At 56.2% G+C, this 15,130-nt stretch overlaps 4 protein-coding genes across 4 annotated transcripts; 3 read left to right on the top strand and 1 right to left on the bottom strand.

Moving 5' to 3' along the window:
- Positions 1-4,462: 4,462 nt before the first annotated feature.
- Positions 4,463-11,575, top strand: ColSpa_09275 (reducing polyketide synthase rdc5; the record flags this gene model as incomplete). The annotated part of the gene is made up of 5 exons (XM_049275487.1): positions 4,463-5,168; positions 5,227-5,437; positions 5,509-5,714; positions 5,771-10,683; positions 10,736-11,575. 5 exons carry the CDS (start codon positions 4,463-4,465, stop codon positions 11,573-11,575), a joined length of 6,876 nt encoding a protein of 2,291 aa, XP_049131444.1.
- Positions 8,059-11,634, bottom strand: ColSpa_09274 (uncharacterized protein; the record flags this gene model as incomplete). Its single annotated transcript, XM_049275486.1, has 3 exons — positions 8,059-10,645; positions 10,734-11,529; positions 11,613-11,634. 3 exons carry the CDS (start codon positions 11,632-11,634, stop codon positions 8,059-8,061), a joined length of 3,405 nt encoding a protein of 1,134 aa, XP_049131443.1.
- Positions 11,635-12,227: 593 nt separating this feature from the next.
- ColSpa_09273 (uncharacterized protein) lies at positions 12,228-12,789 on the top strand (the record flags this gene model as incomplete). Its single annotated transcript, XM_049275485.1, is given in 2 exon segments — positions 12,228-12,527; positions 12,544-12,789. 2 exon segments carry the CDS (start codon positions 12,228-12,230, stop codon positions 12,787-12,789), a joined length of 546 nt encoding a protein of 181 aa, XP_049131442.1.
- An 815-nt stretch (positions 12,790-13,604) lies between these two features.
- ColSpa_09272 (uncharacterized protein) lies at positions 13,605-14,239 on the top strand (the record flags this gene model as incomplete). Its single annotated transcript, XM_049275484.1, has 2 exons — positions 13,605-13,828; positions 13,852-14,239. The coding sequence occupies 2 exons, from the start codon at positions 13,605-13,607 to the stop codon at positions 14,237-14,239; spliced, it is 612 nt and encodes a 203-aa protein (XP_049131441.1).
- Positions 14,240-15,130: the final 891 nt, after the last annotated feature.

Below are 15,130 nucleotides of genomic sequence, written 5' to 3'. Positions count from 1 at the left end.
GATGACTGGTATGGGTTTTTAGTGTGAGTGTATTGTGTAGTACGGAAGCAGGAGAGACCGATCGTCCAATGACAACAAGTAGAGTGTCAAGAGGCGATTGTTGGAAAGCGGGTGCGTGAGTATTTGTGGACTTGTTTGTTTTATGATTGTGGTGATGGTTGTGATGATTCAGCGCGGTGTGGAGAATGAATTGTTGACGAGATTGGCCTGGCCAACGGGAGCGTTTTAATGAAATCGAACCTGTCAAAAGAAAGACTTGTGATCTGGTGTGCGGCATTCGGTTCACGAACAAAATCATCAGCTCAGACTGGCTATGAGACGGCGCAGCAGTTGAGGCGGGACGACGACAAGACAGGAGGAGGCTGAGTTGGAAGAGTCCCAGAACTGGAACAGTAAGTCAAATCGGCCGTGACCCGGGAAGACAATTGAAACTCTGCACTTCATAGTGATTGAGGCAATGTACTGCAGTGATGGGACCAGCTCGAACAACGGGTTGGTTTGAGCTGTTGTTACTAGAGCTGGGGCTGATACTGGAGAGCAGCGGGATGGGTGGATGAGTGGATGGCTACAGCTGGGAGTACGGTGATGTGAGACCGGGCCTGTGAGTATCGGTCCTCGAGGCGGGCTTGGCAGGATGTCCCGGTCCTCGGGCAAGGAATCTAGGCGAGGATCAGAGTGGGAGCGACTCAAGACGAGGGGAGGGGGGCGAAACAAGCGCGGCAAGACGCCACGCCACATGGAAGGAATCGAAGAGGAATGTTGCCATTGAGCTTCTTTGCAGGTGGAGCAGGACACTTGGCAGCCGGCAAAGGTATGTCGAGCTGCCAAATTACTTCCTGGGCAACCCGAGATTCGGACACTCGGCCGATGCGTTGGTGATGCACTGGCGCCACCGATGACATATTGACGATGATTGGACTTTGGAATGGACTGGACTTCGGGCCTGCTCTGTCACCTTGTACGCTTGAAACTAGATGGGGAAGCGCCCGCGCGGGGGCGCAGTGTGGGTGTAATGGTCTCGTCTGTCTGACTGGAAGGACGGGGGACGAGTGGGATGGGTGGACGGAAAGTGTGCTGAAATGGTGTGCTTGAGCAGCAAATGTGTGGTTGTGTGCTTGAGCGTGCATATTTCGAGAGTGAGCATCGACGAGGGATGAGTGAGAAAGATTGGGCGACTTGAGTGGCTGGGGGGGCGGGCGATCGAGCGACGTCCGGTAGGCGCGTGTGTTTGCAGAGAAGGAAACATTGTTTTGCAGAGATTACGTTTCGATGGAACACGGGCATTCTCCAGCCAACTCGCTTGCAGACCTTGACGGGATGTGGTAAGATGGGTGCTAGGATGGGAGGCTCACGGTTGAGTTGCCGTGTTGAGCGTGTATGGGTTTCTGGAAGCAAGCGAGGCAGAGCAAGGTCAAGGTCAAGGTCAAGGAGAGCTGCTGAGAGCGAAGCACGAGAGGTACGTAGCGCAGCGCAGGGCGCGGAAAAAGATAACGCAAATCGAGTGCGGTGCAGGGACAAGGCCTTTAGTGTGGCTGGCGCGTGTCAAATAAGAGCTTTGATGGTGCAACGGCTCGGGAGGGAGTGCGGCGGGCGCGCGCTTGTGATTTGGAAGGCTGCCAAAGCTTTCTGACAGAAGCAGTTTTAGAAACATACTCAATGCCTTGGGCTGTCTTCCAGTAACAATGGAGAGCTGGGATAGGCGGCTGGCGATGGTGGAAGGTATATCCGAAACCGAGCCAGCTTGACTCGACGGAGCTGTCGATGAAATGGAATTACGGCAGGATCCAGAGACAGTGAGAATACGAAGACGGAGGGTTCCAGGCGGGAGGACATCCGAACAAGGCGAGGGAGGTGGTACAAAGATATGCTGGTTGTGCATTGGGAATGTCTTGGACGGTATAGTCTGATAACGAGGGACGATGCGATAGGCCGGTAGAGTGGATACCGTCCTATGCAGTGCGACCTTACATCACCTTACCTTGACCTCATCCTCACTTTTTGCATCACTCATCCGCGGTTTGTTCAGAGGCCAAGCTAGAGCCCATTTCGGGCGATAGATCCAACCATTCCTTTTTCGGGCTGCTGCACCAGCACCTGCATATGGTGCCGTTCGAAGGCTGCATCTGCATCTGCATCTGCAGCCAGTCAGTCAGTCAGTCAATCAATCGATCAATCAGCTTGTCCTTCATGGAACCCCGAACACGGGGGCCTTGCATCTTGCAATTGCAGCTACATATTTCTGTACCTTCAACCCCTGATTTTCTTCACCCGTATGCATCTCCCTCGCCGCCCATCGTTGCTTTGCACCCCCTCCCCCCTTTGCTCCACTCAACCCCGTTCGCTAGGTTGTCTTGGAGTCAGACAACGTTGAACGGTCCCAATGCTTCTCACCCCCATCTGTACATTGGCGCCGCAGCACAGCTTGCCTAGGTGTCGGTGTTCGTGTCGTGATAGCCTTTGCTCCTTGGCCATGGCCACTCCACCATGATAGGGACGAAACTGGGCAGAGAACAGACGCACGCCTCGACGCTCCCGCCCGCCGCCATCACGGTTGTCGGTGCTTTTGACACAAGATACACCTCTTTTCCAACCCGATTGACAAACGAGCGCCGAATACCAGACCAAAAGAAAAACATGAGAGCGGACGAAGGAAACAAGCACCGCCACGTTGGTTTCCCTGCGAGTCTTTGTAGAACCCGCGGAGCCAGCAGAATTCCCAGCAAACAGGACCAGACGGATGCCTGGAGATGGGGGGAAATCTGCACTCCGCCCCATCATCTCGTCTACGGGCAGTTATGAAGTGCTCTGCCACTTCGTGGGAGGGGGGGGCTTTAGTCCGTACAATGGCTGGGTCGGCAGGTTGCAGGAATCCCTTCTCCCAGTCTCTGCCATGGGACTTGCATCGTGGACACTGGGTCGCCACTGCGCCGGCAACCTCCAGACATGACATCGGCCGCAAAATGCCCTGAAGAGCCCCAAAGAGCCTCCTCCAAAAGCCACTAGCAACTGCGATCCGAGCATTGCCTGGCTCTTACATAAGCAGAAACATCAACAGAGTTCTTCCTCCGCAGCCCGCTAGGCCGCGTCGGGACCAAGCCGCAATGACCTCCTCCCAAGCCCACGGTGCACGCTGCATTCTGCGTTGCCATGCTGTCGTGATGCTCAGCGCGTTGCTGCTGCTCCACCTCCTGGTGGCTCTGTTCTGCTTCACGGTCCATTCTCTCAGTGGGATACTCCACCCTCCAAAGACTCGGCATTCTACACAGTAGCGCCAGTGCAAACACACAGCAACTCTCTCTCTCTCCCGTCCCCTCCATGTCGCCCTCGACTCCTTCCACCACCTCACCTCCGAACCACGCCACCGGGCCCCCGTCCGGGGGTTCGAGTGTTCATTGCGCTGCCATGTCTTGGTCCGAGTCAAACGTCGGGCTTCTGCAATCTGCATGGAAACTGCAGAGTAGCCTGGCAGTGCTGCTGAATCGCAAACAGGCTAAGGCACACTCTGCGCAATCAAAGACAACGCCATCCTGCTGAGGCAGAGTGAGTGTCTCCGAATCACGGTGACCGATTGGATATGGCCCTTGGAGACGAACCACCGGACCTGGTTCTCGCCGCCGAATATACCGCACGTGGTTTACTGGTTATGCTTCGATGATGAACGGATAGACCAATTGATCCACCTGATGTGCATAATCATTCCATGAGACTTGCTTTTGACGAGAATAACCATAATCATGGAACAGGCTTCTCCAACCGGCGCCACCAGTACCCTTACTCTGATCCTGCCTAGTACTCCCTGATCTGGCTGATCTGGGGGGGATGGCGACGTCGTGAACAGCAAGGACTGCCGCTGCTCCGCTGCTCCGGCTCGACATGGGCAACCCGGCATCGGATGTGCCCTGGCTCACTCTCCGTAAACGACCTCTCTCCCACCTGGCATGAGCCTGGCATGCACGTTCGGGATCTCCCTATGATCTACCCAACCGTCAGGCAAATTTAAATCACACAGGCTAGTCTGTGCGAAGAACTCCGGCCGACTTGGCGATCTGATCACCAACCAGTCCCTTCCATGTCAACCACTCCGCGACGGAGCGAGCACCATCGAGGCGATCTTCACCCGTGGCCGTTGATCAGCTAAAAACCCTACAGAGATTCCCAACCAGGTCCAGGAAAAGAAGATTCGTCACACTCACTCATCTCAACGAGGCTTGGTACGTACTCCCATATCATCCGGCCTGCCCTCTTCCAAGCCCAAAAGATATCAATTAGAGCACTCGCAGTCCGCCTTTCGTTTCGTCCTCTCTTCACCCATCTTTCTTCCTTTCTTCTTTTGTCATTGTAAGGAACGCCTAGAGCGCCGGAACCTTCGTTGTCACTTTCTTTCGTTGCTTCGACGAATGCTTGCGGAATAGGATCATCACACACAAGCGGCTTCCGCAATCTTCTCCCTCCGCCCCTCATCATGGCGCCCGGCGTCCTGTCCTACTCCTCCTCGGGGACATCGCCTTCGGCAAGTCCTGTAATGATGACCCCGATCGATCACTCCGATACCACGTCCGATGGCTTCACCAGCCTGTCCGTGGGGCCCCTAGATGGCGTCGGCCTCAACATCCACGGACAATCCTCGAACGGTAATGGCCACTCCAACGGCCATTCCAATGGCGGCGCCGGCAGCAGCGCAAACGCGGCCTACACGAACCCAGTCGGTGGCAGCGATGCCGGATTGAAACAGATGCCCATCGCCATTGTCGGCATGGCTTGTCGTCTGCCGGGCAGCGTCTCCAGCCCTGCCGAATTCTGGGAGCTGTGCTCCCGCGCCAGAACCGGCTTTACTCCCGTGCCCAAGGAGCGCTTCAACCATGAGGCCTTCTATCACCCCAACCCTGGCAAGACTGGCGCTTACCACGCCGAGGGCGGTAATTTTTTGAATGTCGACCTGGCTTCGTTCGACGCCCCCTTCTTCGGGTTGACGGAGAAGGAGGCCATCTCCATGGACCCTCAGCAGCGTCTGCTGCTCGAGTGTACCTTCGAGGCGCTCGAGAACGCTGGTATCCCCAAGCACACGATCGTTGGAAAAGACGTCGGTGTCTTTGTCGGCGGCAGTTTTGCCGAGTATGAGAGCCATCTGTTCAGGGACAGCGACACGATACCCATGCACCAGGCCACAGGTAAGAAGAGGATCATCCCTGTACCCCGGATGCTTACTCGCGCTAACCTACCGGTCAGGATGTGCCCATGCGATGCAGTCCAACAGACTTTCACATTTCTTTGATCTCAGAGGGCCAAGTTTCACGGCAGACACCGCTTGCTCGGCTAGTTTGGTAGCCCTTCATTTGGCTTGCCAGAGTTTGCGTGCCGGCGAGTCCACCGCCGCTATTGTTGGTGGTTGCCATCTGAACATGTTGCCTGAGTTTTGGATTTCGTTCTCGTCTTGCAGGTAAGCGCATGATGCACGCTCGGGTGCTTCTTCCCGTCGCCCTCAGTCGATGCTGACGCAGTTGACTTCAGATTGCTTGCGGACTCTGGCCGCTCTATTGCATTCGACCAGCGTGGTACTGGTTTCGGCCGTGGCGAAGGCTGTGGTATGATTATTCTGAAGCCTCTTGATCAGGCCATCAGAGACAACGACTCCATCCGTGCCGTCATCAGAGGCACTGGTATCAACCAGGATGGCAAGACCCCTGGCATCACGATGCCCAGCGGCGCAGCGCAGGGTATGCATCAAAAAGCGCCCCACGTTATGAATGTAGACGCTGACAACCCTATGCAGAGAAGCTCATGAGACAGATCTACAGAAACGCTGGACTTGACCCCAGCGACTGCGGATATGTCGAGGCCCACGGCACTGGTACCAAGGTCGGTGACCCGATCGAGGCCACCGCCATTCACAACGTCATTGGCCAGAACAGATCGACGAAGGACCCTCTCTTCATCGGCTCCGTCAAGTCCAACATTGGCCATCTTGAGGCCGCCTCCGGTATTGCTGGAGTCATCAAGGCCGCCATGATGCTGGAGAGAGGCTTCCTCCTCCCGAACCACGACTTCAAGAAGCCCAATGAGAAGATCCCGTGGAAGGAGTGGAACATGAAGATCCCTGCCACTCAGAGGCCTTGGCCCAAGAACAAGAAGTACATCAGTGTCAACAACTTCGGTTTCGGTGGCACCAACGCCCACATTGTCTTGGAGAAGGCGCCTTTTACCGCTGCCCCCAAGAAGGACAAGAACCTGCCTCCCCCGGAAGCCAAGAAGGTCAAGGGCACCAAGAAGATCTACGTCTTGTCCGCCAACGACAAGAACTCCGTCGGTGCTGTCATGAAGAACCTTGTTGTCTACCTCGAGCAAAGGCCCGAGATCTTCCAAAACGACCTGATGGACAACATTGCATACACATTGGGCTCGCGTCGCTCTCTGCTTCCCTGGAGGGTTGCTATCCCTGCCTCGGATTCTTTCGAGCTCATCGAGACTCTCAACAGCGGAAAGGTCATCCCCGGCAAGGAGACTGAGCCTCTGAGAATTGGCTTCGTCTTCACCGGACAGGGTGCCCAATGGTGGGGCATGGGTCGTGAGCTTTACGGCGCATACCCGATCTACACCGCCGCCATTGACAGAGCTGATGAGTGCCTGAAGAAGCTCGGCGCCGAGTGGTCTCTCGTCGAGGAGCTCAGCAAGGACCAAGAATCATCCAGAGTTGGAGATGCTCACATCAGTCAGCCGGCTTGCAGTGCCGTCCAGCTTGCATTGACTGATCTCCTCCGCACCTGGGGCATCCGCCCTGCAGCCGTTGCCGGTCACTCCAGTGGTGAGATCGGTGCCGCCTACGCCGCCGGTATCATCGGCTTCGAGGCTGCCATGGCCATTGCCTACCACAGAGGTCGTCTTGTCCCCATCTTGAAGAAGAGGAACCCCGACCTTCGCGGTTCCATGATGGCTGTGGGCGGTAGCAAGGAGGAGGTCCAGCCCATGATTGATGCGTTGAAGCAGCAGCAAGTCAGGATCGCCTGCTACAACAGTCCTTCCAGTTTGACCATCTCCGGTGACACCGACGCTCTCATCGAGCTCGAGAAGAACCTCGAGGAGAAGCAGATGTTCAACCGGCGCCTGCAGATCGAGACTGCCTACCACTCCCACCACATGAACCTGGTCGCCAAGGAGTACAGGGAGTCCATCTCTGATCTCCCCCACCCTCAGACCACTGACGTCCGCTTCCACTCTTCTCTTTACGGCCACCAGATCGACGGCTTTGAATGCCAGGCTCACTACTGGGTCAACAACCTTACCTGCCCCGTCCGCTTCTCCGAGGCTCTCGAGACCATGTTGGAGCCTGTTGGCGAGCACAAGACTGGTGTCAACATGATCATCGAGTTGGGACCCCATTCCGCTCTTCAGGGTCCCATCAAGCAGATCTTCAAGCATGTTGGAGAAGCCGCGACGAAGATCCCATACGTATCTCCCCTCATCCGCAAGAAGGATGCTGTTGAGTCTGCCATGGACTTGGCCTGCAACCTCATCACCAAGGGTGCCATCCTCAACATGGACAACGTCAACTTCCCCAACCTGAAGAAGAAGCCTTCCCTGTTGACCGATCTTCCTCGCTACGCCTGGAACTACCAGAACAAGTACTGGCAGGAGTCTCGCATGACTCAGATGCACAAGTACCGCAAGTCGCCCAGAAACGACTTGATCGGTCTTGAGGCCATCTACTCCAGCGACCTTGAGCCCACATGGAGAAACATCATTCACCTTGATGACCTTCCATGGCTGCGTCACCACGCTGTCCAGTCTGTCACAATTTTCCCCATCTCTGCCTTCATCGGCATGGCTCTGGAGGCTTCCGCTCAGTGGGCGCAGCGCAAGGAAATTTCTTTTGAGAAGTTCGAGCTCAGAGATGTCTCTGTTGTCAAGCCTTTGGCCCTTCAGGACGCCGATGTTGAGTTGACCATCAACCTCCGCCCTCACCAGGAGACCAACCTGACCGCATCTGAGACCTGGAAGGAGTTCCGCATCTGCTCTTGGTCGCACGGCAGCGGCTGGACCGAGCATTGCGTCGGTCTGATTGCCCTACACACCACCGAGACCAACGAGGTCGACGGCAAGGAGCAGAAGCTGGCCGCTCTTCGTGGCGCTGAGGCTACCATCAAGGCCAGCGAGGGTCCTGAGGCTGTTGCTGTCGCTGAGGCCGACATCTACGAGCGCCTTACTGAGCTCGGTGTCGGATACGGACCGTCTTTCCAGGGCATCAAGGACTGTAAGGCTTCCAGCAAGTACGCGATGGGTAACATCGCAGCCTTTGACGTCGCCGCCGACATGCCCAACCATTACCAGACCAGCACTGTGCTCCACCCGACTTTCCTGGAGTCCGTCATCGAGATGTACTGGCCCATCCTTGGCGCCGGCCGCACCGACATCAACACCGTCTACCTGCCCTCCTCCATCGGCAGGATGTCCATCGCCCGCGAGATCACCGCCCTCACCAAGACGCCTGGCAGCACTCTCAAGGCTTACTGCAAGGCTGACTTCCCGGCCGAGGCCCGCTCTACCAAGGTCTCTGTGTTCGCCACTTCCGAGAAAAATGACCTCGTCATTGAGATTGATGAGCTCACCGTTTCCCCCATCATTGATGGTGAGACTGAGTTGGCCAGCAACCCCGCTCGCGAGCTCTGCTACAAGCTCGAGTGGGAGGACATTGGCAACTTGAAGTCGCTCTCTGGCAAGGCCAAGACCAAGATCAACGGCGCTCTCGGAGTCAAGGTTGACGCTCCTCTGCCTGACGTTGATGTCGCCATCATCCACGGCGACTCCAACTTCCAGCAGACTTTGGCCAACGGTCTCGCCATTGCCCTGGCCAGTGCTACCTCCAGACTTCCCGAGATGGGTGGCATGCACGAGGTCAACACCGAGGGCAAGCTGACCATCGTCCTCACTGAGATCGAGCAGCCCTTCCTTGCCAACCCTACCAAGGAGCAGTTCGCCGAGGTCCGCAACATGCTTGCTGGCGTCCAGGGCTGCCTGTGGGTTGTCCGTGGTGCCTACGATAAGGCCACCTCGCCCGAGTCCAACATGATCATCGGTCTTAGCAGAACCGTCCGCTCCGAGACCGTTCTGCCCTTCGCGACTCTCGATCTTGACGACAACAACCAGCTGGACGAGGATGACTCTTCTGCCGTTATCTTCGAGATCTTTAAGCTTGCTTTCGGCGCCAATGCCTCGTCCACAAGCGAGCTTGAGTTCATGGAGCGTTCCGGCCGGTTCTTCACCCCCCGCATTGTTCACGACGAGGAGATGAACGAGTTCGTCCACCGCGAGACCAACCCCAGCGTTGTCGAGCTCCAGCCCTTTGGCAAGGACAACCGATACCTCAAGATGGAGTTCTCTACTCCCGGTGCCATCGAGACGGTGCACTTCGTTGATGATGTCTCTGCTACCCAGCCTCTCGGAGACGATGAGGTCGAGTTCGAGGTCAAGGCTGTTGGCATGAATCTTCGCGATGTCATGCTTGCTAAGGGCCAGATCCCCGACGCCGACAAGCACGCCCTTGGTGTCGAGGCTTCTGGTGTTGTCACCAGAGTCGGCTCCGCTGTCAAGGCTCACAAGGCTGGCGATCGCATTGCCGCCCTCACCATCAAGCACGGCGCCTATGCCACGCGCACTCGCACCACCTCCGCCAACGTCATGCCCATGCCATCCAAGATGTCTTTCGAGGACGCCTCCACTCTTCCTCTGGCCTACTGCACCGCCTACTACAGCTTGATCGAGCAGGCACGCCTCCGTGAGGGTCAGCGCATCCTGGTCCACTCCGCTGGTGGTGGCATTGGCCAGGCTTCTGTCTGTCTCGCCAAGATGATTGGTGCCGAGATCTTTGTCACCGTCAGCACCGCCGCCAAGAAGAAGCTCCTGATGCAGCACTACAACGTCCCCGAGGACCACATCTTCTACAGCCGCAACACCACCTGGAGAGCTGCTGTGAGGCGCGCCACCAACGATGAGGGTGTTGACGTTGTCCTCAACACTCTGCCGGGCGCTGACGCTCTGAGGGAGAGCTGGGCTTGTCTCAGCCGCTTCGGCTGCCTCGTCGATGTTCGTAGGAAGGATGGCTCTCGCGCCACCCGCCTCGACATGGGCCAGTCTGATAACAACGCTTCGTTCTTGAGCGTCGATATCTTTGGCCTCGCCGCCGAGAGGCCCAAGATCATGGAGAGACTGGTCACTGACGTCTCCAAACTCTTGGCTGACGACCAGCTCCGCCCCATTGACCCTGCCACCATCTTCCCCGTGTCCTGCATGGAGACGGCCTTCAAGACGCTTCAGACCACTCAGGGCCCCGGCAAGCTTGTCGTCGTCCCCCATGCTGAGGATGTTGTTATGGCAACGCCTTCCAAGGCTGCGAAGGCTCTTCTCAAGGCCGACGCCACTTACCTCCTCATCGGTGGTACTGGTGGTCTTGGTCGCAGCATGTCCAGATGGATGATCGAGCACGGCGCCAGAAACTTGGTACTCCTGTCCCGTAGCGGTTCCGCCACTGGCAAGGTCAAGGTCCTCATTGACGAGGCCGCTGAGGAGGGTGCTCACGTCACCGTCCGCTCCTGCAACGTCGCCGATAAGGCCAGCGTTGAGCAGCTGTTCAACACTGGTCTCAAGGGCCTGCCGCCTGTTCGTGGTGTCATTCACGGTGCCATGGTCCTTCGTGTAAGTCTTCTATACCTTGCTTCTATCTACATGTCACCTAACAATTGTACAGGACGTCCTCTTTGAGCAGATGAAGTTCAATGACTACATCTCCGTCACCGAGTCCAAGGTTCAGGGTGCCTGGAACTTCCATCACGCTCTCCAAGAGCGTCAGACCGAGCTTGACTTCTTCATCGCCATCTCCTCCGCCGCCGGAGCCGTCGGCAACCGTGGCCAAGCCGCCTACGCCGCTGCCAACTGCTTCCTCAACGCCTTCGTCCAGCACCGCATCGCCCTGGGTCTGCCCGCTACCTCCCTCGATCTTACCGCTGTCTCCGACGCCGGTTACCTGGCCGATGGCAGCGCTGAGCGTGCCGCCGAGGTCGCCAAGAACTTGGGCTCCGACAGTATCTGCGAGGCCGAGGTGCTCGCCCTCATCGGCGCCTCTATCTCGGGTAAGACGTCCGTCTGCAACCACCACGTCATCACGGGTATGCGCATCACGCCCACCATCCAGCCCTTCTGGACGCCAGACGCCAAGTTCAAAGCCCTCCGCCTGGCAGCTGAGGAGCTTGCCGCCGCCGAGGCTGGTGCCAACGGCGCCGTGTCGCTCAATGCCGCGCTCAAGGCGTCGCGCAGCGAGACGGAGGCCATGGAGGTCGTGTGCCGCGGTCTGGTCGAGAAGATTGCCGCTGTGCTCATGATGGAGACCGAAGACCTCGACGTCACTCGCAGCTTGTCGCATTACCCTCTCGACTCGCTTGTCGCCATCGAGATCCGTAACTTCATCACCCGCGAGTTCGAGGCCAACATGCAGGTCCTCGAGTTGTTGAGCAGTGGCAGCATCCAGACTCTCACCAAGGCTGTCTGCAAGAAGAGCAAGCTTTGCGTCGGATTTGACTGGAGCAATTAGAGACCATGAAAGATGGAAGAGTACACGCAAGAGATACAGGCATCATTCAACGAAGGCATGAAGACGAGTAGTGATTATTAGATTGTTCTTTTTCGGTCAAGGAAGTGTGGGAAGATATAATTGGGGCGCTTGGGGGGGGGTACTTGTATGGATTGGGACAGTATGGATTGGGACACGGGGAATGATGAAGACATGAGGATATGGAAACGGAAATTTGAGGGAAACGCCGGGGACATGGAGGTCACACGGGACACAAGGGCGACCAGAACCACAATTCTGCCATCTCCTTTACTAGTTGTTATGAGTGAGTTGTAACAGTTTGTGTTTTATCGTGTGGTGCGCCATGGAAACTGGAAATCGGGAAACGCGACCCCTCAAAGGTCGGAGGACGGAAAGGCTGGATGGTAACTGGAGATTGGAACCTCATCGGGCTAGGCATTTGGGAGTTTTGATGTCATCTTCTCTTGTTCTTGCAGTCTCAGTTCTCTTAGAATTATTATTATCAGCAGCAGCAGCAGCAGCAGACTTTCCTTAGTAACATGGCATTGCTATCTATTCACAATTACCTTGCGGCTTTCTGTGAAATCAACTTGTAGCGGTGAAAACCATTGAACTCCCTGGTAAAGGGTGCTATCCCATGTCCACAATCCCTATGGTGAGCAGCAGACACATTCATTGGGCCGAAGGAGGCGTTTCCAACTTCGATGCATACTTGCCTACCGCCCTAGTAGTACATATCTCCCTCACGAAGACGCTATTGGAGAAGCATGGCGAGACCATTGTGGCGTATGCCGGCTCGACGCGTCACATAACGGACCTCCTGGAACTCACTGCCCAGGGCAGCGGACGTTTTCCCACACTAAAGCTGGACGAGGTGCTCGCACTGCCGGAGATGAGGGACGGCGAGGGTGTCATGTCGGACTACACGGTGGCGGGGTGGAGGCCCGCTGACGTGACGGGGCGAGCAGGCGCTCCTGAAGCGCTTCGGCGGTGTCTGCTGGGTCATAGAAATGGACCACCTCGGCGTGCCGTTCTGTCGGGCCTACGCCGACGGTTTGCAGCGCGGCAAGGCCCGCTGCAGTGACTTTTTGCTTGGACTCGATGAAGTTATTGGCTGCGGCAAGCGCCACACGACGGCCGGCGAGGCCTTGGCTACGCTTGACCAGCACAGAGTCGACCCTGCTGACTACAAATGCTACGTCGACATACGATAGTTGAAGCCACTAAATACTACCGGATGGGGAATTGGCCCGGAGAGATTCCTCGGCTGAGTCTTGCAGCATGATGACATCCGGGATATTCAGCCACTACCACGACTCAAGGAGTTGACCTGCGCGCCCTGAAATGGCACGGTCTCGCTCGAAGTTTTCCCAAGACAGCCAACGCAGGGTGATGAGCTTTCCGGACTCAGTCACGTCACGCTGAGAATCATCTTTCCGCAGTTGACTTCTTTCTGCCCGTCATCCGGAGACAACAAGGAACAGGGGTGCGTGATGATGAACGGCCCTTGCCTTGTGGCAGGGGATGGAGGGATGATGAACAGGGCCACCCCTGACTCCCCAGCGCTAGGATGCATGCATCGACCGGCACGGAGACGTTGGCCAGAACACTTCATGTACAGATCTTACTCCGCCTGCTGGTTGTTCACAGATAAGATTGTGGATGTGCGCTACGTTACAAAAGCGGTCGCTTAGATTGGCTGGAACTTACGTGGAAATGCTTACTGATAAGCAGCGCTGGTGTCAATTCTGGCCTAATTACCCCAAGTTCAGCTCCGAAGAGGCCAGACATAGGGCTAGGGGGACTGGTCGACTGCAACGGGCAGGGGAGAAGCAACATCGCAGGCCTCAAGATCGTGTTCGCTCCGATGACAACCGGAATCTCGACAACTAACCTAACGCAACCCAAGAAAGACCACGTCGCAAGAGAGCAGCGTATCGACCATCGACCGTTCGACATCACCCGCTATATCATCTTCGCACGCCTACGCTGCCTCTGTGCCCTGCCGCCCATCTCAAGTCTTCCAAAAATGGCATCCGCTTTAGCACCAGCACCGCCCTCAACATCGAAACCGCTTCCCATCATCCACCTGAACGGCTTCCCAGGGACTGGCAAGCTTACCATCGCGCGCGCCTTCCAGCAGCAACTCGGGGCATGTTGCCAGCTGGTGCACAACCATCTGCTCATCAACCCCGCTGACGCGGTGCTGCACCGCTCCGAGGCCGGCTACCAAGACCTCCGGCGCGCGGGGCTGTCTTCGCGTCGCTGGCCCAGAGCCCGGCGAGCCACCGCTTTGCCTACGTCTTCACCGATTTCCAGTCCACCGACGCCGTCGGGAGCGCCGTGTGCGCCGAGTACCTGGCGGCGGCGCGTGCCCGCGGCGCGGCACTGGTGTCCGTCGTTATGCGCTGCGACGAGGCGACTAACCTGATGAGGCTACAGGTCGCGCATCGCGAGACTCATCACAAAATCGTCGACCCGGAGCTGTTGCTCATTTTTCGTAGGGGCACTGAAATTCACCGCTTCGACGAGCCGGGTGTGACGAGCTTGGACATGGACGTGACCGGTTTGAGTGCGGCCGAGGCGTCGCAGCGTATTCTGGAGCATGTGTTGAGAGTCTGCCCTGAGTTGGAGGATGAAGTTACAGCGGCCAAAGACTGTTGAAGTGGATATAAGAGATGCGGTCTCGGTTCACTACAGCAACCCTGTGTGCGGTATTACTAGCTAGGCTAGTAACTCCGTAATATCTCATTTGTCAACTAGCTGGGTCACGTGATGCTTACGTCGGCCACCCTACATCAGCCATGAGTGGTTTGGATATTCCAACAACGATACACCTTTTGGTTATAGTCGCGCCGGTTCTAGTATTACTTTCCATTGGCATATTTAGCTGGTGTTTGGCCTCCATAATTACGTATGCTGAGCTGTAGGTCAACTTTGGCCCCTATTTATAAGATAACCTGCAAGCTCCAAATTCTCCCTAGCAAAAGCCACGAATAACGGCGTCCAACCTTCTTCGTCCTTTGTGTGTTGGGGTCCACCCTTCTTACCTCAATCAAGTATTCGAGGTTAGTGAGGTGTTCTCCGTCCCCTTCGTTGTCGACGAGATGCAAAGAAGACACATCAGTGATGTCTCATGAATTAACAGCTCCCTTACCTGTTTTAAGTAGAGTTTTGAATAACGCGCTCGCGGTTGAAATGAACGACCAAAAGCAACGCATTCTGGCTGTCTTACATGGCTCAGTCATCACGTATACTATCTGGAAGTTGTTGATGACGTAGATTCCTTTGCCTTTTTGATTGCGGATGTTCAACTTGCTGCTACCAAGGGTAACGCGAACTCGGTATCAAATTGAATGAGGCTGCGTGTACGAGCGCTGTCCCAGCTTTCTAATTGTGAAGTCGCGTCGAAGCATGCCCTAAAGTACCCGAGAGAAATTATGTCGCGAGTGTGTGAACAAGAACATATCCAAAACGGAATTATTGATCAAAGCTCGAAGCAAACTCCAAACAACCCCTTAGCCTCTTGCTCGTAGATCGTTGTTCTATTGCCAT

Source organism: Colletotrichum spaethianum (genome assembly GCF_022836535.1).
Source record: "Colletotrichum spaethianum MAFF 239500 DNA, contig27, whole genome shotgun sequence".
Classification (NCBI taxonomy): Eukaryota; Fungi; Ascomycota; class Sordariomycetes; order Glomerellales; family Glomerellaceae; genus Colletotrichum; species Colletotrichum spaethianum.
This window is presented reverse-complemented; position numbering and strand designations above follow the sequence as displayed.